This window comes from Haemaphysalis longicornis, unplaced genomic scaffold (genome assembly GCF_048455015.1).
Source record: "Haemaphysalis longicornis isolate Haplotype H1 unplaced genomic scaffold, Haemaphysalis longicornis Haplotype H1 scaffold_9, whole genome shotgun sequence".
In the NCBI taxonomy this organism is placed as follows: domain Eukaryota; kingdom Metazoa; phylum Arthropoda; class Arachnida; order Ixodida; family Ixodidae; genus Haemaphysalis; species Haemaphysalis longicornis.
Genome location: NW_027526460.1, coordinates 5192546 through 5213053, shown reverse-complemented (window position 1 = coordinate 5213053; position 20508 = coordinate 5192546). Strand labels below are relative to the sequence as shown.

At 47.9% G+C, this 20508-nt stretch overlaps 1 protein-coding gene across 5 annotated transcripts in view; it reads left to right on the top strand.

Annotated features, from left to right (window-relative positions):
• Positions 1-17974, top strand: part of LOC144152845 (uncharacterized) — a 33311-nt gene extending 15337 nt beyond the window's left edge. The window contains exons 7-13 of one of the 5 annotated variants that reach the window (XM_077684334.1): positions 871-1005; positions 6396-6583; positions 7278-7491; positions 8519-8668; positions 10453-10649; positions 16389-16478; positions 17612-17751. In XM_077684334.1, coding sequence (XP_077540460.1) covers positions 871-1005; positions 6396-6583; positions 7278-7491; positions 8519-8668; positions 10453-10649; positions 16389-16431 — 927 coding nt within the window. In that variant the 3' untranslated portion in view covers positions 16432-16478; positions 17612-17751. Of the gene's footprint in view, positions 1-870; positions 1006-6395; positions 6584-7277; positions 7492-8518; positions 8669-10452; positions 10839-16388; positions 16479-17611 lie in introns of those variants that run through there. The other 4 variants (XM_077684331.1, XM_077684330.1, XM_077684332.1 and 1 more) reach the window with 4 other exon arrangements.
• Positions 17975-20508: the final 2534 nt, after the last annotated feature.

Below are 20508 nucleotides of genomic sequence, written 5' to 3'. Positions count from 1 at the left end.
TCACTCAGCTCCATTAGAGCCACGAAGGACATTCATTTTAACTGAAAAAACACAAGAAATGTTGAAGAACTTCCAAAATTTATGCTACAATTATGTAATATGGGCCACTGCTGAAAACATAGTTACTATAACTGCGCGTTAGCACTCAACTGATACAATAAAACCGAACTATAGGCCTCAATACGATTGCCCGGTCAAGTTCGTGTCTTAGGGCGGCGGCCACAAACAAGATTCTGGGACGTCATAGAGAAACGGATTCTTTTATATATTTTTCTTAATATCTCCATTATTTGAAGTTTGCAGTGAAATTGGTATCATTGTTACGGGACAAATCAGTCTTTCTAATCAACGAAACCTGTGTTTGGTCTTGATGGCTGCCCTAATTAAAAGGCATATCTTGTTGGCTTACTGCTAGACTGCACCTGAGCAGGCTTGCCTTTGTTTACTTCTTTATGCACTTGCATTATTAGGGCAAAAGTCTTATGTCTCATGTTTCATCTGAGCCTCAACGTCTTTGTGCAAAACATAAAAAAAAAAAAATGCACACGAGGCCCTCTATAGCGTGGGGCTTTTGATAGCGCAAGCTTGATCTAGCCAGTAGTGAGAGGTGTTCATCCATGCCAGTACACTGGAGATGAAGGAAGCAAAAAACGAACCGAAACAAGTCCACATACAAACAGCAAAGCTAATAATGCTGGCTAATCAAAATGGGAAAGTGTGGATATCAAAGTTGATTTGTGTGGATGTCAATACAACAGTTGCCAGTGAAATAGTCATGCTGGAAGAGGTAGAACAATATGTCGCTTTCGGACGCGAGTGTGGAAAGAAGAGGCGCAAAGTAAATCATGTGTCTGTCCCATTGCTATTCAGACCGTCCTGGCAGCACTGGTGGCATGCAACTGGGATGTTGTCCAGGCGCAGGCGTATTTACGGAACAAGTCCCGCTTTATGGGCTACAGCCAACAGAGTGATCAAGAATCAGAGGAAAAGCATGTTAAGCCTAATGTGAGTATTCCTCTCCTCCCACAGTCATGTGCAAGTTGACTGTGGGGTTATTTTGCTACGGTTGCACAGTCGCGATACATTCAGGGCAAAAAGGCTGTTATGGAAGTGTGGCCAAAAGGAGGCTAAAAATGAAGGGCACCCATGTGCGGCAGACTTAGGGGCACTATGCTTAAATTTGGTCTAAATTTGGCTCCAAGTATCCATGCTTTATAATGAAGACCAGCAGTTGGTGTGAAACATTCTGTTGCCTCAGAATGTCTTCTGTCTTCTGTCATAAAGAGTGTTTTGTTAGAGCAGTTCCTTCATTGTGTACAATAATGCCCAGTTGACAAGGGTGGGCACAAGTCAGTGAAGGGGGGACGCAAATGAGGGAAACAGCCGGACTGCTGTTGCGGCAGCCTGGCTGTTTCATATCTTCTCCCCTGTGCTTCACTTCAGCATTCCCAGCTGGCAATTGGTTGGCTTGCTGTGCTGTCTGCAGTTCAGTTGATTGCATTTGTAGAGGCAGCCGTGACTAGTTCAGCAATTTCCACACTAGCCGCTGTTTTGTCTTCCGTTGGGCGAAGGCCGGCCTTTACATTGTTCTGTGATGTCTCCCTACTGAAGTGGACCTCTTTACTCAAAAGACAGTAGCGCACTCAGTTGAGCGCACAAGGAATGATGCAGGCACCGGTAATTTGAATTTTGAAGTGAATTTACTTGTTCTTGTAATTTATGTGTTGCAGGTAGATTAATTGCACGGATACACCATTTTAAATAAAATCTGTCGCAATGGTCACATCAGCAAAGCAAGATGCCAGGAATGACTTGTAGTGATTTTTTGTTTACCAGGCTCTTTACTTTGTTACTAAGACAAAGCGCGATCCTATGAAGAGAAGTGCCCGACTGACTGACTCACTCACTGACTCATCAACGCCCAGCCAGAGCTGCTAGACTTAGAGACTTGAGATTTCTGGAGTATATTTGTGTCATGGTGTAGGGGCACACTATGGCAAGATTTTCGAAATTGTGTTCCTAACCGAGGGAAAGGGGGAAATTCTGTTTTTGCAAATGTGTGATTAGCTTGCTCACCCGTTCACATATGTAGCCCTTAAGAATATCTAAATAGTAGTTTTAGGATTTTGCCCTAACCAACACTATTTGGGCGATTTTGCATTTCAGAACAAAATGGGCGTTCTTAAAGATCCTCAAGTAAATGTAAAATTGGTTTTTGCTAATAAACGTTACTCATACACATGCACGAAACCAATTTTAAGGATTTTGCCTAGCTGCAATGCCGGTAAAAGGGCGAAAATAATTTTTTGAATTGACACGCCTGACATCACCTGTTAGGTGATGTCAATGCGTAGCCAGACTACTGATTCAAATGTCTTCGAAATTCATGAGCAGATTGTGATTATGGTGTAGGACCTCAATATTGCTGAAATTTTTAAAAATTACACCATAGAGAGGGTGAAAAGCGGTGAAATAATTTTTCAGATATTTCTTTTTTATCGCGGGCCATTTGAGATATTGAGCTGGTTTTTGTTGATATCAGTAACTTACTCAGGTATCTAAACACTGTTCTACTGCATTTTTCCATAATACCCACCTTAATAAGGACGATCAGGATTCTGGGAAAACTTGCGTGTTTTTACACATTCCTCTATAATTTGTTTTTGCTTGCAAATGCTGCCCATCCAGTTGTTGAAAAATCAATTTCAGGATTTTGTCCTAACATGCGTATAAAGAGGCCAGCGGGAATTCAGTTCAGTGTCCCCGCGTTCGCATATTGCTTGCCTTCTGTTGGGACTTTCTGCAACCACGCACCTCCCATAGGGACCGGGCGGCCGTTGTGTGGCACCATTGTTGCTTCAGCGAACAGCGCCACCCGTGGCGAACCGCTCGTCAGTGGAATGCCGGTTGGCGGTCAGCGTGGCGTAGTCGCGCATGGCTTTCTGTCGTTCTGCTGCAGTGCGGCTTGCAAAGCGTAGGTAACCACAAGGGCTTTTTTTGGATCGGTAAATCTTGAGCTTGGAGGTGACCTTTACTAGGCATGACATGTGTGGGATTAACGCCCATAGTGAGTAATGGCAAATGGCAGGCGACGCTCAATGCGCCAAGCTGGAAGTCAAGCTGGAACTGAAGGTCCGTTCCTTGGTGCAATTTTCTCATGCTTGCATGCAGTTTGGAATATCGAGGAGTATATTGCAGCTAAATGCTCCCACAAAGCCAGTGTGTGCAACCGATCCAGGAATGCTGCGGCGCTGGTCTTTGGCAGTTGATGACGAAACGGCGTCGTGCATAAGCAAGACGAAGTTGGGGGTGCCTTGTAAGGTTTACATCAAAACAGAAATTGTGATGGACGACGCTTCCGTAACTTCATTTACTACGGTAGAAACGTGTTTAATTTTTGCAGAAATGTATTTATTTCAGCCATCGGGAATCGTTTACAGAATAAATACCGCATGATAGTAGGATGCTATTGCTTGTCGTGGAAAGCATTGCCTTACAAGACTTGCAATGGTTGCTGGCTAGTTGGTTAACGGTTTCTCAAATAACACTACCTGCTTGGCTGAAGAACAAGAGACAGGAGGGCGCCAAAAACCTGCCCTCAGTTTCACAACTGAACGCTGCGGTCGAGTTTTACAAGCTGCCACCTTTGCTTGAAAAATCATGCACTCCTCTGTCTAACGACAATGATAGTTTAACCCAAAGCTTTCTCGTGTGGGTTTCCTTGGTTGCCTTCTAGATTTAAACTTTGACTATAGTTGAGCTTTGAATTTGTCCAGCACACAGTTTAGTCTTTTGATCGCAGCGTCTTTGTCTTTGACCCTTTCCCATTCTATTTTGTACGAAGAAAGCTTCGCGTTCAACCATCAAGTCGTTAGATGGAGGGCTGGGTGATTTTGCTGTTTGATTTTGAACTTCCATGCACCCATCTCCGAATACAAATTGCTCCCAGTGGGTCGGAAATGTGTCTGTGCTGGAGGACTCAGGCTGATGCACCAATATTTGAGGCAACTAGTCACACGTTTTTCGTGTCTTCACAAGGCATTACACAATATTTTCAGGTACTCTATAAAAAATACTTAAGCATTTAAAAAGACAGGCTGACGCTAACACTGCCACATTTTTTAGCAGTGCCGCATTTTTTAACCCGTTTTAGCACGCAGGTGGTAAAACGGGAAGGGGAGGAAGGATGGTTTGTAGCTTGGGCTGTTGGGTGGTTGAATAACTTTCACTCTTGATAACATGACCACCACAAATGTGGGAGTTCCACTTCGGCTCTCAGGCTCCCATGCTGTAACTGTGTCACTCACCAAAAGCGAAGGCACAAAGCTGACGGCTACAGAAAGGAAGTGTAAACTGCCATGACGTTTCCACGGCCATATGGCTATAGATCTCGTACGCAGGTGCCTTTCTCTTCAAAGCACACGTATCGAGCTATCCCAGCGTTAAGGCTGGCGTGGAAACCGTAGTCATCGAAACCAGAGAAGATAATTTAAAGTGATAGAAATGAATACTAATATTAACAGTTTTATTTCTACTCAGATCGCGCGGAGCCATGCGCAGAGCGCTGCAAAAAGCGCTCATGTCATTGTAGCCCATTCCCAAACTTTGAAGCGTCAAATACATTTACATAGCCGCTGGTGCATTGAAGAAGAAATTAATGCTGATAATAGTAGTTTCATTCGTATTCAGAACGGGTGGAGCCAAGCGTAGATCGCTGCAAAAAGCGTCATGTCATTGTAGCCGATACCCAACTTCAGAAGAGCCCGACAAGTTTACGTACCCGTTACTGCATCTAAGAACCCAAAACATGTCTAGACTTCGTTTCACTGCATGTATCCGCTCACAACACCACCAAAACATTCAAAGCACCGACGCAAACGCAACAAAAACACCGGGAGGCTGTGTAGTCCAATTCACCGGCTCATTCCACTAACGAGGGGAGCGCCAAGTGGTGGCACCACCCGTCCAGCTGCCCGGTCCCGATAGGACGCTGCCCATGTTACTTATCATAAAACCATGACTGATGAGTACCCTTCATACCTACTGAGATAACACTTCCCCGGGTAAGTAGTCGTTTGAGCACACCATCCTGGTACAATTTGTATTGGGAGGGTTACAATAAAACACCAGTTCCACGTGTACCCATTACCACGTGTCGCCTCCTGTCAGAGGCCATGTATTGACAGCAGGCAGGGCTTCCTAATGGTGTACCACTTCATGGTGAACTTCCTGATTATGAGTAGTAGGAAATAACTGAACAAGGGCTATCCCCATTAGTGTCCTTAGTTAGGGGCCTACCTGGGCATTGCCTGGTGCTACCGCTAGTCTTCTCATGTATTGTTACGTGGCGGCAAGACATTGATGAGGTGACCCATGGGTGACGGTGAAGTGATGTATTTACAAGATGGCACCGATCAGTGCGCATGCGCAGGCTACACTGCTTCTTTCTCCTTGAACGTTGGGATCATTGCACTATGGTCCACTCGCATCGTCGTCGTCTTGTGACAGTACATTGTGAGTGCTGCGGACTTTAGATTGTTATTCTTCATTCAACACGGCAGCGTTGCTTTGCTTTCTCCAGCTGTCATCTACTATTTCTGGTCATTACCCCGTCCGTTCTGTACATTGTGATTGCCAGTCTATTCCTCACAAGAGCACCATGCACCGAGCAGTACTACACAACAAGCAGTTGCAGAATCGGCATTTTGTTCTAGAGGGGGGGGGTTGTGAATGCAGGTGCAATGGGCACATTCATTGACCAACCTTTGTAAATTATTTTAATGATCTTTGTAAATTCAAGCGCAAGATATATACACAATTACAGAGGGAATTATTTTATGCAGCCGCTGTATGTATAAACAAGTGCAACAACAAAAACCAGTCTCAATAACGCCAAATTATCTCGCATGTCAACCTGAGCCTTCTTTCAAAAACCTCATGTACTGATGCTTTTATTTCGACATGCACTATTTTCAGTGACTAGCCAGCAGAGAAGTATAAACAACTCTGTCTGCTGTTGTACAGCTGTTGTTGTCCTTAATTTACAATCAAACATAGGTTCGCGTGGTGGTTTTAAAGATTTGAAAGGTTGCATGCCTAGCCAAGTCCGATAATTTTGCAGTACTCATGGGTTGAGCTAATTGCATGTGAAAGCTTTAAAGGCTTCACTGTATTACTAGCTTTTTGTGTATTGTTGTCTTTTGGAGCTAGCTAGCTCTAATGCACAGTGTCGGAAATGGGAGCCATGAGAATAAACATATGCATATGGGTCCAAGGATGGTAACTTTCTTAAAAGAAAATTGTTATCACGTCAAGGTAGCTTTGGCCACTTCTTGTTTGTGTTGCGCATGCGTGCATATGTGTGTTTGTTTATACAGTTGGTTTTCTTTCTACAGTTGGCCAATATGAGTGGGACTGTCAGGAAGCGGGAGGACGTCTGTGCGAGAAACTTGGGAGGGGCTCAATCCAGAGAGAGACCTTTGGCTGGCCACAGGCGGCACAGGCGCCAGGCGGAAGAGGCGCAGCACTCCAAGGGGGCAGCAGAAGACGGCAGCAGCAATGAAGACAGCTGTGGCAAAAACACGTACGTTAAAAACTTGGGTAGAGGCCTACCCAAGCTCAGCGCCTTTGCGACTACCGTTGGAGCCAGCATGCAAACATCCTTGAAAGTTACCTGGTAACGTTGGAGCTTGGAGTGTTTCGTGGAGCGAAGGCGTCCATGTTTGCCGACATCAATGAATTGATCTCTAAGGATCGCCAGGGAGTATCAGTACCAATGTCTTTCTAGGCCGATTTGGAGGATTCCTTGGAGCACATATCAGTGTCTACGTTTCAGCGGGACCGAGGATCCCCAAGCTTCCTTCTCTTTGCATCCCAAACGTCCTCCATTCTGTATGTCTTGCATTGTGCCCCTAACATGCACTGTACACGTGCCCGTGTCCATGAATCTGTGGTCCTGGGGGCTTCTCCCGAAGAACAGGGGGGTGGCACTTTGCTTCTATTCGTCTGTTTCCATTCTTCTATTTTTTGTTCTCTCCCAAGGTTTCCACTCACGTTTTGCCTTTGCTGCTGCTTACCCTTTTGTGGTGATTTTTTGATGCCGTCACAACTCCTGCCACCTTGGACACTAGCCAATTTCACAATCTGTCGCAGTTGTGTGACTGGTGCGCGCTACCAAAGCTATGTTATTTAATAAGCGTTCTTGCATTATGCGTCCTATAAATAGTAACTAATTTGTTGGCAGCTGCTGTCCCTTGGTTCCCTCTTTTGCTTCACAGCAGTGGAGGGGAGTGCCCAGACGTTCAGGCGACCGCTTCAACCAGCCAATGGGAAGAGAGCAAAGCAGCTGGCAGCGGAGTGAAACGACAGAAGGTTCCCTCAAGTAGCCCTGAAGGAGACGAAGACGGTTCGGTGGAGCGAACAAGGGACATGACCCGCAGGGAAAGAAGCCTCAAGCAGCTGAGGAAAGAGTTTAGGACTACAGACATTGTGGTGCGCTGGTATTGTATTTTGCTCATTTAATGATTTGCTTTCGCAGTAGCTCTTTTTTAATTCTGAAATGACCACAGGAGCCCGCACAGAAATACTACAGTTAAAAAGCAGATTGGTTTATTTTTCTCTGATTATGCGCTGAATTAGGCATGTTTTTCATAATTACGTTTTCATAAGGCCCATTTATGCTCTGGTTGTCTGCCAAAAGGGAAAATATTGTAGTTGTCTTTGTGTGAAAGTACTTCTATGGCCGTTGTTTTCAAAAAGAAAAGAAGAAAGGGTGTGTAAATTTGTGGAAATGTAGAGCAGGAAAGAGGCCAAAGTTCAGAGGGTGTTTCCCTGTCTATGCATTACAGTCTGTGAATGTGCCATGTGCGGATTGCAAGCTTCTAAAATGCTAATCGCCTTCTGCACTTGAGAAAGAATGGCAAGGGGGGGGTGGTGATATCTAGGGATAAAGAATTTCTCTCTCAATTCATAAACAAACAGTTAAAACGCCTATTAATGGTAATGGTATGGGCTTTCAAGTTCCTGAGTATGTTGAAGGCATTCCTTGCGGTGGCTGCGTACTTGTTCCAAGAGATTTGTCGAGGAGATAAATGTGTGGTGCCAGCCATCCTTGAGAAAAGAAAAGGGGTTGCATTCAGCATGATATGAGGGGGCTAAAAAGAAAAAAAAAACTTTCTTCAGTAGTGGTTGTCTAGGATATCAAACAGCCGTGTGGTTTATTCCTTGACATGAAACATGTGCATCTCTGAATGGCTTTGCCCTTGGCTAAACAACATGGAGGAAGGCTCTGACATGCTATTCACAATGAAGAAACTTGTGCCACAACCAAGTGGGAAAGGAGCTGAATTGCTCGTATATCGCACTTGATGCTCAGTTTGAATCCGTACTCTTATCCCTTGGAAGTGTGGGCGAAGTTTGTTCTGTTGTCATTCAGCTGGGCTGCACCAGAGCAGGCGTGCCTTTATTTCCTTCCTTGCACACATTTCTCTTTCTTGTTTTTATTTTTTACCCTTATCAGGGCAGCACTGTTCTTCAAGCACTGGCCACATGCAACTGGGACACTGGCCAGGCACGGACATATTTGGTGAACAAGTTCCATGTTACGGGCCACAGTCAACAGCACAGTCAGGGATCGGAGGAAAGGGACGCTCAGCCTAGTGAGCCTAGTGTGAGTACTTCTCTGCTCCCACAGTTGTGTGCTAGTTGATTGTGCAGTTCTCTTGCCACGGTCGCATAGTCACTAAGGCATGCTGGCCTGAACAGTTGTTGAGAATGAGGCAGCGGTTCCTTTTTTTTTTTTTTTTTGATAAAAGTCGTAAAACGTCATTCTAGTGCGCTTCAATAAAGAACCTTGAATCATCCAAATTAGCTCCAAGAACTCCGCTGCAGCACACTACATAATGAAGTGTAGGAGTCACTTTGGTACGTTGTGTTGCCTCAGCTCAATGCCTTTACTTGCTTCTAAAAAATTAAGTCACACCTCTTTTGCTATTTGAACTGGAGGAAGATTTTGTTAGAGCATCTCTTACTGGGTACATTGATGCTATAAAAGGGACTGGCAGCAGCAAGGCTGAGCACAAATCAATGTGATTGCTGTAAGGTGATTCCACGAGAGAATGAACACCCGTGAAAATGTGCATTTTTTTTTTATATTTTGTTTAGTTACGCGAGGGCCAGAGAACAGCTTAATTAAAACTGCAATCAGTTTTCCTCTAGCATGCGTACTTCATGACAACTAAGGCGGTAAGTTGGGCGATTTCCTTGGTACTTCATGAGAAAAAAATTTGCAAAGGTCGTGCGGGTGACGCATTATTTCCGGCAACTGCAGTTTTCTTTGGGGCTGTGCGCACGGCAAGGTTTGATCGTTCTGACTAAAATTTGTTTGAAAGCAAAATGACAAACAGGTCAAAACAAATTTTGCGTTCTGCTGTGAACACAAAAATTAGAGAAAAATTGTGAAATCGCGCCAGACACCAGATTGTCGCTAACTTTGATGCCCCCTATCTCCGTATCTGTAATTGTGACCAACTTGTAAGTGATAGGTAATGTCGACCAGATATTTTTAAATATATCTGTAAATCTTTCTTTATCTGTAGATATCTTTAATTAATATATATCGCTTGTCTAGAAAAAATATAACTTTACACATAGAAAGATTGACTGCTGTGCTTCTTCTAAAAAGGTGAAACTTTAAGAATCAAAATAATAATAAAAACATGGACTTGATTTTTTTTTAAGTCAGGGAAAAGAGACTCCTTAAAAGGGTCAACAACACTGCTGAAAAAACATGTTGCATAATTTTGTTTGTGCCGAAGCTATGAGAGGCTGAAATCGCGCTTTCGAGACGCATCCCCGTACCGTGTGTTCCACTACTGCTGCTGCTTTTCTGGCCTTGTGCTTGGATAAAAAAGTGGCTGTTTGCATTCTATGGCCACTCCAGGTACTTTTCTGCTGACATACCAGATGATGTCGTTTGTAGAACCCGTGTGACCACAACACTAGCTGGGCTAGGCACGACGACCGTGTGTGTTAAATGGGCATGGGTGTCAAGAAGGCCCCCACACTTCCCTCACATCTGCATGCTTCTACTTCAGCCAGTTTGCCTCTTAGCCCTGCCTTAAATACTTCAATTGTTGCGCACCCACTGGTGTCAGATTATTCTGCAATGCTCATGGATTGAGCTGAAAGCCTGAATTCTTCAGTATATATTACGAGCTTTTTTTCGTGTGATTGTTTGGAGTGGCTTGGCCGCACGCATGTCGCAAGAAAAACAGGAACAATCAGAAATGTAGCGGAGCAGACAGACGAGTCGAAAAATGGTAGTTCCTTTACAAGAGCTGTTTTTCTGTCACCGCCGTTGGGGTTGCGTTGGCCTGTTTGTCATTGCACCATTATATCTGTGCATGCCGGTGTGCTTGGTGTTTATATACTGCATACTGTCCGTCTTCCCAGCCCCAGTTGGCCCACCTGAGCGGAGCCCCGGGGAAGCGTGGCAGTGGCGGCTTCTGCAGTGAGGGCATCTACGTGAAAAACTTGAAGGGGGGCCTCTCCAAGGTGGTATTCTTCGATGGCTTCAGCCAGCGCAAGCCCGAGGAGGCGCGAGAAGCAGGGGACGACAGCGACAGTGACGACTGCTGCGATGAGAACATGTACGTCAAGGACTTGAGTGGGGGCCTGACCAAGCTCGGTGCCTTCAGGGACCTTGAGCACTGTGCACCCCTGCACAACTGACGCACGGCCCTTGGCTTTACCGACCAAGACGAAGTGCTCGTAGTGCCTGGATGCAGCAGGAATAGGGAATTGGGGTGAACCAGACGTGCGAGAAGTGGAGGGCACCGGTTGGTTCTTTCTCTATTTATCATGGGGTGTTGCACTTTTGTACAAGCTTGATTACTTTGGTTTAAGCTGGCCAGTGCTGATTGTAATCGAGCAAGCTTTGGCTGCTTTAACCGCATTACCTGCGCCACAACGGGGCCTCAGCGAAACGGTGCCAGCCGACAGGCGTGTGTCGACAGAAGCGTCCCTTGGGCTCTTGAGCTGATGCATGCCGACAGAAGTGGGAGGTGTGGGCTTACTGGGTCTGGCTACGGGATAACAAACGACCCCGGCTAGCCTCGTTAGAGACGTTGAGCGACGATGTCAGCTCGACGCCCGGAAATGACCCATCCAAAATGCCCCAGAGAGGTACGCGGCGTCCACAAGGGAGACGCCGCGACGGGTTCGACTCACCGACACAGGCGACGACAGGCTCCAAGGGGCCGGGACGAACCAGGGGGTTTATTGGCCCAGTTGTACAGTGCATAATAACGCCAAGGCCGGGTTAAGAACTACACTGTACCGACGCGCGTCCGATCGGGGCCAGACAGCGCCCGACCGGCCGGCGCGGCGGGGAGGAGACGAGCCAGCCGGGGGCATGGAGCGCCCCGGTATCCGACTCCCATCTCCTGGACGTGGGCGGCGAGGGTGCGATACGATCCGCGACCCCTCGCGTTCCCTATCCCCTATCCTCCATCTCCTTCCCGAGCCCCTGGAGTCAGAGACGCCTCCCGAGAGCTCGCGAGGGAGCCGACCGAGACCCGAGAGCAGAGAGAGACCGCGAAACGGGCGCGTCCGGTTTTAAGGCGCTGAGGAGAGGAGGCAGGTTCCCGGGCGAGGAGGAGCGACAGCGGCGGCGGGACAGTCGGTGCCCGCCGGCGCGTCGGCCCGCGAGGTTGACGTCACGTGCGCGGGAAAGCGCGCTCGTTCGAACATCGCGCTCGCGGGAGGAGGAAAGGGGATCAAGCGGATCCCCACAGAGGATAGCTCTCGTGGCTTCCCTGGCCGCACGTTGCTTATCAGCGAGATAGGCGGGGCCTCAAAAAGCCCTGGCGTAAGCGCAGCATCAGGCAGCAGTGGGTTGTCAGAGGCATCCTGCATGTCGTAACTGTGAGAAATCTCGGTCGGCAACCAGCGCTGAACCTCGGAATCGAGCAACCAGAACCGTGAGTGCCAATCTGTCATGCCGAAAACCTAGGTTGGGCACCAATGTCAGCTAGTGTATGGGATAACAGGGGACCCCGACTAGCTCTGCTAGAATTAGCACTCCCAGCCGTACTGCTATAGTAGCCCCAGCAAAATCCAAAGACTCATGCTCAGGTTCAAGTACTGCACACAGCAGACAGACTCTGGCTGCTACACTCGAAAGTTGAGGCTCTATTGCCTGGTAAATACGGGGAACACGCTACACAACGCGACTGTCACTCACTGAAAGGAAGGCTCCGTTCGCTTGCTCAAGCTGCACAGACTCAGACTCAGATATCTGTGATCGTGGGTGTGGGGAGAATCGCCCACTGACCACCAACGCTTGCTGTCCAAATGTCCGAACACAGTCCCGGCTTTTCGGCTCAGGGGGAGAGGAGGCCTCACCTGGCGGTTGGGGAAAGGGTGGGGAGTGGCACACTGGTCCAGAGCTCTTCCATGTAGGCAGTTGCGAAACTCCAGCTCAAAAAACGGCCCGCACCTGGAACCTCCATCCTTCGTATCGTGCGTATGGTGGTGCCACTGCAGCCACCACACACACTATCCAAAAAAGAAACTAATTATTCAAACTGTCAATTTAACGTTAAATTTTTGTGCTTTCCTATGTTATTCATTACTTCCTTAACTGCGTTTTTTTGTTGCGATTGTTTCTGCGTCTGCGCAACTGCCTCGACCGATTGGCCACAACACAGGTCCAACCTGAATTACTAAATTTGCAGTTGTCGCTCAGTCTTATCACACTATATGCCAAAACTAATGCACTAGCTGGTCAAGTGACTCTAAATAATTCTTTAAAGCTTGTGTAAGGCCATCGAAGTGAATTTGTAACTCCTTTTTTTGCCTTTGAAAGACCGCAGATGACGCGAAGCAGACGACAATGTGCAGGTGATAATGCATCTCGCTGACCACACGGCCGCATTCTTTTACACATTTTTTTACTACTCTTGGTTTAAACACGTGTAAAACACTTGCATGGTTGAGCACGTTGGGCTTCTTCGGCACAACAAATTTACGTAAGCACCCAAATACCATTTTCCGTCCAGGTCGTCGAGCGGCAAGCGACGTTTTATAGTTTAGTTTCTCACCAACAGATGGTGCCACTGTTCGAAAAATTCGAAACAGTGGACCAATCGTAGGACCACTTTTTGATGCTTGGGGTGTGTGGGCAGTTTCGCAACTCCTATATCAAGTAACTGTGCACTGGTCCTCCTCCTCCTCCACACCATCATGCACACGCTTCGCGATAAGCCAGCTACGGTGCGTTGTGGGCTGTTCATGAGGGGGCCAAGACACCCATGATGGCAGCCCCTAGCTAACCCCATCTGCGTGGGCGAGGCATGGGGAAACAAGGGTCCACACAGTGCATGGGCTGCCCCTTCCTTTTGAAGAAACACCGACCTGCCCTGTAGTACACCGTATAGTAATACGAGTGGGGACCTGGTACAGGTAAAAAATAATAATAATCCCATATGCATCTGGTGCCGCACCATCTCTGCTGGGGAGGGATAGCTCAGAAAGAGAAGAGCGGCTGTGTTCCAGTACGAAGCTGCAACAACTAATTTGCCGTGGCTGCTCTGCTCACTGCTCTTTCTTCAGTGTCAGGGCAGGTGCACTGGTTGGTGTGCTGCTCCGGCCCTTAAAGGCAAACTGCACTCAAATTTCAGATCAGCCAAATTTATTTTGAATGTGCAGTTTGTACCGCCAAACCAACTGGCACATGCCTGTAGACCTGTGAAACGCCTGGCTAGTTTGGTATAAACGTTTGAAATAGCTCCATCGCAGACAGCGCTGCATGTGCCGGCGGTTCGTGCAAACAGCTGTGAAGCGTCAGTGACATGCTGGCCGGCCGGGTACTTGATGCTCTTGCTAGCCAGGAGAGCTGATCGAGCGTCACTGGTACAGTGTACTAGAAGAGAGAGGTGTGTCGTTCGGGGCCAATGGGAGGTCTCCCCTTTTGTGATGAAAATGTCTGCTGAGGAACTCCTGTTGTAAGCAGTGCCCCTGGTGGCCGCTGCTTACCTGATGGCTTCAGAAGTTTTGTTTGCTAAAGTAATCGTAATTTATTGCCTTAAATTGTCTTCTTTATTCATTTTACGGTGTACAATTTTATAAAACCATTCATATAACTGTTTAGTTTGATTTAAAATCTTTGAGGTGGCACTGGCTGCAACAGGAGTTCTCTGGGGAACGCCTTTTTTATTGTAAAAGGGACCTGCCCTCTTTATTGGTTCATCGCCCGCACGACACACCTGTACGTTCTAGTACACTGTGCCACTGGGCGCGCTTCTGCGAGGGCAAAGCCATTGCGTGCAGAGTTTCTCTGGCGGCTCACTCACCAGCTGCAGCGTCACTGCAGTATGGCCATAATGGCCACGTTTTCCTCAGTTTCAGTTTCAGAATTGAAGATTTTTGCTGGTTGTTTGCGCCTAGCACGCATGTGCGTTTGAACTGCCATATTTTGTATCTCGCAGTCTTTTCAGACAGACTTCATAGAAATAGGGTTTTCGAGAGGTCAAAATTTTAATTGCAGTTGGCCTTTAATCAGGGCAAAAGCTAACAGCCCATCAGGGTAGGAGCATGAGACGGACCTCTTTGCTGGTGCAGATGAGTGCGTAAGGCATTGCTCCAAAGCTGCAGGAGGTAAAGTGAAAGTTAATTCTAGGCACAAGTTGCCTTTCAGTTGAGCAAGAGTGACTGCCACCATTTGGGTCCTGAGTTTGCAAGTTAGTGAAGGAATGAAAAGTCTTTCTTTATATAGTAGTAGGATGTCTCTTTGGCATAATAAAGGCAAAAAGGAAATGTGCATACACACATGCATGTATGTATATGCTGCACATTCACACACACATTCACAATCACATGCAGCGATCAATGCCCGCTTTGTTAGCAAACACCCAGAGGGAGAGCAGTGTGTTGTGTCTGCTATTGTTGGGGATGGTCCATTAGTTGCAGGGTGGTGATGTGCAGCGCCAAATACTGGGCATAGAGGTTATGGTGGCCAGGGCACCTCCACAGCATGTGGTCCACTGTTGGACGCACTTGCATCGCGCATGTGGAACAGCAAACTGTGGTGTCCTGTTGCTGGTCTCCATCGCAGTGTTGTCGTCAGTTACCCGAAATCTGCAGTGTTGCTAGGCCCGCTATTTTGCGAGCACATCTTCTGTCAGTTGTGGGCTAATGGATGGGATAACAGAGGACCCCGGCTAGCTTCGCTAGAGAACGCTACGCGCTGTACACTAGCCCTGCAGAATCCGAAGAATCACGCACGGGTTCGGGTACTCACATGCGGTAGACAGGCTCCGGCAATCCAAAGTGAGGCTTTATTGCCTGGCAGATACAGGGCATGTGATACAGGGCTGGTCATACCAGAAAACACGACTATCGCTTGCGGGGAGACAGTGGCTCCTGTCGCTCGCTCAAGCCGCGGGACTCAGACCTCGATATCCGTCATCACGGCCGCGGGAGCAAGGGCGACATCCCGTGCGACCGGTCAGGGCAGAATCTCTCAGCAGAGTCCATGGAGCCAACTGGGTTCACCGTCTCGGGGCACTCGGAGTAGGCACTGCCAAGCCAACCGATTCCGACCAAATCGCCCAGTCGACTCCTTGGCGGAGCGCTCGTTCATGCTGCAGGTCAGCTCGGAGGCGAGAGGAGGTCTTCCCCAGGTCAGGGAGAGGGTGGTGCAAAGGAAGGTGACAAACTGGTCCTCCTTCCCTCGCGCCCTCGTGCACACGTTCGCGGCGAGCCGGTTCGGCGCGTCGCGTGGGGTCATGAAGAGGACACGACCTACGTGACGCGCCGGCTACCCAAAATGGCAGCTCTCAGCTCGCGGAAACATGTGCAGGCGAGGCGTAGGGAAACAAGGGTCCCCACCCAGTGCAGCCCCTACACGTGTCTTGTGGATGAGGACCCGAGCCCCCTGTGGCAGTACTCGGTGCCGTGAGTGGTAGTTGGTAGGGATGTGCTTCCAAAGGGCGCTTCTTCTGGCTGCCAAAATTTTGGCCGTTGGGTCAAGGTCGTCCGCGAGGACAAAGCGGACATCCATGTGCTGGCTCGCCAATGGCTGTGTGGCTCCGTCGCCAATGCCACCGGCATCACCTGGTGCCCAGTCCGCCTTCACCTCCACTCCATAATGCCTGTACAGCACTGTGCTGGTCATTTTGATCCTATGAGCAAGCCTGCGAGTTCTGGGGGTACGGCGAACGATTTCAATAGCCTCTGTACGGTCCATGTAGATGACCACCCTCTCCCCTGTCTGCCTCAGTCCTCAATAGATCTCCTCACAAACCTCGTTCACTGCGCACAGGATGGCGAACAGTTCGATCTGGCCTGGGCTGGGTTGGTGCCAATGCTGGTGTATCTGTCTGCAGGTGCCGGTTGGGGAGATGGCAGCCAGCCTGGCTCTGTGCGTGACGGGGTCCCAGGTAGCTGCCGTGAACACAGGGTTCCAGGTTCTGTCGGTAGGGCAGCTGCTGCTCTACGCTCAGCTTCGTGATCCGGCTGATGGCACTTTTTTCTGGAGAGGGGTTTTGTAAGTTTGAGGAGCACATCGAGCCATGGCTCTAGCAGGCGTGGCAGCTTGGGTGCATCGGGGGCTGGGTCTTCTGTAAGGGTGAGGAGTCCTCCTTTGCCCGCTGCTGTGTTTAGCTGTCGTTGTTTGTGGTCTTCATTGTGCGCCTTGATAAAGGCTTTGAGGGGGGGCGGAAGGCCAGAGTACCTGTAGAGCTCTTCAGTCCTCGTATGACATGGCAGGCCAGTTATTGCAAGGAGACGAGGACTTCCAGTTGTGCATAGTGTGTTTGGTTCAGCATGAAGCAAGCTGCTCTGTAGCGTGCCTTAAAAAAAAAAGGTCGGTCCTTTCTTGTGACGGATGCAGAAGGTAGTGGGCGGTTTTTAACATGAGGCAGCCAATAGAACCAATGAGGGCTGCAGTAGTGCTGATGGTCATGTACGGGTGCCAGTACAGAATGAGTGAAAAATTGTTCGGATCTGCTTATAGTACAGGAAGAAAACTTGATTGCTAAAATTATCATATTATATGCAGACTTCTGTGGTGAATGCTTGTCGGGAATTAGTTTTTGCTTTTAATTTGTGTGTGGCCTGGCCCACACCTATAAAATTGTTTGTGGACCTAGAAAATCGTGCACCGAAATTGTGCACCCAGAAAATCATAGCCCGAACTAGAAGCAATCCAGCAAAATGCAGGTGCAGCCTTAAAAAGCAGATCACTGCAGCTTTTGCTGCTGATAAATACCAAAACCATGGTCAAGATCAAATGATCAAAGATGAAACGACTGCTTTCTCAAAGCCACTTTGACCCTCTTGAAACACAGATACGCTGTAATGAGAACTCTGCTGAGTTAAACCTTTGTTATTCCCTGCATATCCCAACTGTGCCCACAACCATGCATGAATTTTTGACGCACAAGATTGTTGCGGAAGGGGACACGAGTTAGTGGGAGATGGAGGGGTTAGGGTGAGAAGGGTCGCTGAGCAACTCACAAAGTGTCGCCCTAGAACTTCCTCTGCTAGGCTTCATCGACCTCTTTTCCCCTTGGTGCTTCCTTTCATTGTGGTGCTGCGTTTATTTCAGGTTCAAGACGGCTGCATCCAGGTACTCAAAGCCTTGCACACATGTTTTCTTTGGAAGAATGTACGGCGACTCAAAGGAGATGTATGCATTGCACAATCTTTTTATTCATCACCACCGTTGGAAACAAGCCAGCAGAGGGGACAGCACTGTGACAACCGCAGGAGTGCCTTGCTCATCGCCATTTTTCATTAAGTTGTTAAACATCACTATAACATGCATTTCGCAAGCCCCAGGACTTGGTGCTTGATAAGGCACCTCTGCAGCCGTGTAATGATGGTACATAGAGTTGACCTGCGCCTAAATGGTTTGTGTTGGTTTTATGGTGTTTATTTTTGTACGAAAATAAAAGAAATTTTACTGAAATGCTACTTTGTTGATATATCCTGCAGTGAACGTGGTTTGATTCGTCAGACCCTTTTTGTTTTATGGCAGGAACTGGCATGAGGGACCCTTTTGATGGCAAGTACTGCTATTAGTTGTTAGTTGTAACGAAAATCAGCTACTCAATGAGATGCCAAACTTTGGTACAAGAATTGTGCCCACTTAGTCAAAACCGGTTTTCTTTCTCTTGTGTAGTAGTTGCATAATGGGGCAATGCTATGTACAAGAACTATGCATAGATAGTGTGTGTGCAAAGAACAGTGGCCAGTAGTACAGCCATCTCCCCGCATGTTTGGTCACGACTACGTTTGCACAGGCGTTTTACCTGTTTTGCAAGAATGCGATTCAGCTATCGCTGTCGATTTGTTTGCACAAGTGCTGAAAGTTCCGGAAACTTTTTCCCAGAAAAGGCTGCCTCCACCATTGTTGGCCGTGCATCATTGCCCAGTGGGGAATTCTGGGAGTTATGCCTCTTGAATCCTACTTCCCCCCTCGAACCACAAACAATCAAACTTTTTTTTCCCTCCTGCCAACGGTTCTCCATACAACAGGGGTACTTGGAAGATGCATGCAATTGGTTCCCTGTGCCTGTTCCACTGATTTTATTGTTCAGGGTGACGTACTGTGGTTCTGTGACATGGATCATTCCTGCGTAGTACACTCACTCGTTCTGGAATCAGATCGCCTCCCATACTAGCTGCCATGTGGCCCTGCTGGATTCTCCTTTCAAACCACTGTGTGTTTTTGCCCACTGCCTTCACTGCACCTCATTCTTTTTCTGTTATACTTGCTTTCTACTTTTCTTCTAATGCTTTTTTTTTTCTGTTTATGCTCTCATTTGTTTGGCAGCACCGCTAATCCAGCAAATATATGGCAAAGAAGGCAACGACAAAGACCAAAACCAAGTTTGCGTTATATATTGAGTGAAATTTCACGGCTGTTCACGGCTGCAGTTTTCTTTTTATAGGTGGCAGTGTCAGATTACAGCACATAAATGAGGTGCATGCATTTGCTGTGCTCGTGCAACCTCTTCCTGAGTAACCCTGGAACCACGGGGGCACCGCTGAAGGCCTGTCATTGCACTTCTCACACGGGAAACCTGTAGAGAGTTGCAAATAAGGCCTCGTGTGGCGCGAGACTGTCGGACTTTTACATGCCAGCTGCGCCAACACAAGGAATCCGCTGGAAAAATTACACGATCACGACAAGTCTGATGGTGTTTCCAAACAAAGATTGTTAAGTCAACAAGACCAAGTGGTTTCGAAAGATTATATTTTAAACGCTGCTCTCCCCCCCCCTCCCCTTCACCTTACCCCACCCAGCCATTTAAATCATTAGTGTATAAAGCTTGCGCACGATACAAGCATATGTGACGTAAGTACTCACTCTAAAAGAAGAAAGTTTGCCTCTGCAATGGTGTCATACCCCTGACTAAAGATGAAGCACTGAAACTGAACAGGTGGTTTTAGACGGATGGTGCAGTGGTGGCAGTATTTAGAGGTACCAAAGGGTATCGTGCGAAAAGGTGGTGGATATGGTCCGAATTGGCAAACATGCTGTCCCAGGTGTGCATATTCCAGGGAAGGCTTTCGTAGGCCTGTACACAGTGAGGTAATTCGCTTCACCAAAACTTCTGCATTGGCTGCATGCAGCTGCAGCGGAATTCGCATGACTACATCTTCCGCGCTTCTCTGTTCAGTCTCTCAAAACGCAAAATCGCACAGAAAATCGGAGTGCGCGCCGGGAAAGGGAAACAGCAGCGCCAGAGGCGACTTCTGAGAAAGGGAGACGGACCGTGCGTAGAAAGTTCCAGACGCGGCCGCCGTGCAGCTTCATTCCACATACAGCTATGGTAACATGCACCAGGCCCTAGTACGCCATGGCGAAGGAGGCTAGAGCAGCTCTATAATGCCCCTTGTCTTAACCGCCGTCGAGAGGAAGCGGTTATAGAAAAGAATTAAGGTCCGACGGGAGTAGTTAATATGATGACTGATTGTGAGATTTAACGCGCCGACTCTACACAGGCGATGAGGCGCACCGTAGTGGAGGGCTCCGGATTCATTTTGACCACATGGGGTTCTTTAACGTGCGCTGAAATCTCGAACACACGGGCGTTATCGCTTTTCGCCTCCTTAAGAACAGTTAATATGAAAGTTCAACATCAGATCAGCAGAAGGCCTATCTAGGTATCACCCTCCACATCCTTACAAAGTTGTGAACATTCCCGTAATTTTGGTTCCTTATCGTCGTCACTCCGCTGACGCGTATTCGCTCAGAACAGGCCGTGCTCTCGCTATAAAAATACAGGTTTCGCTTTTTTGTACGACCGCCCAGTCCTGCAGTGAAGGTAGCAGAACGAAACGCGGCGTTTTTTCGCGCCTTTTTTTTTTGCCGGCCCTCTAACGTCGCTTTCGCTGCTTTTACAAAATAAACAAACAAAACATCGTCACTGGAGTTTCGCTTTCCTGCGCGACCCCGTGTCCTGCAGTGAAGCTTGATTGGCAGAACAAAAACGC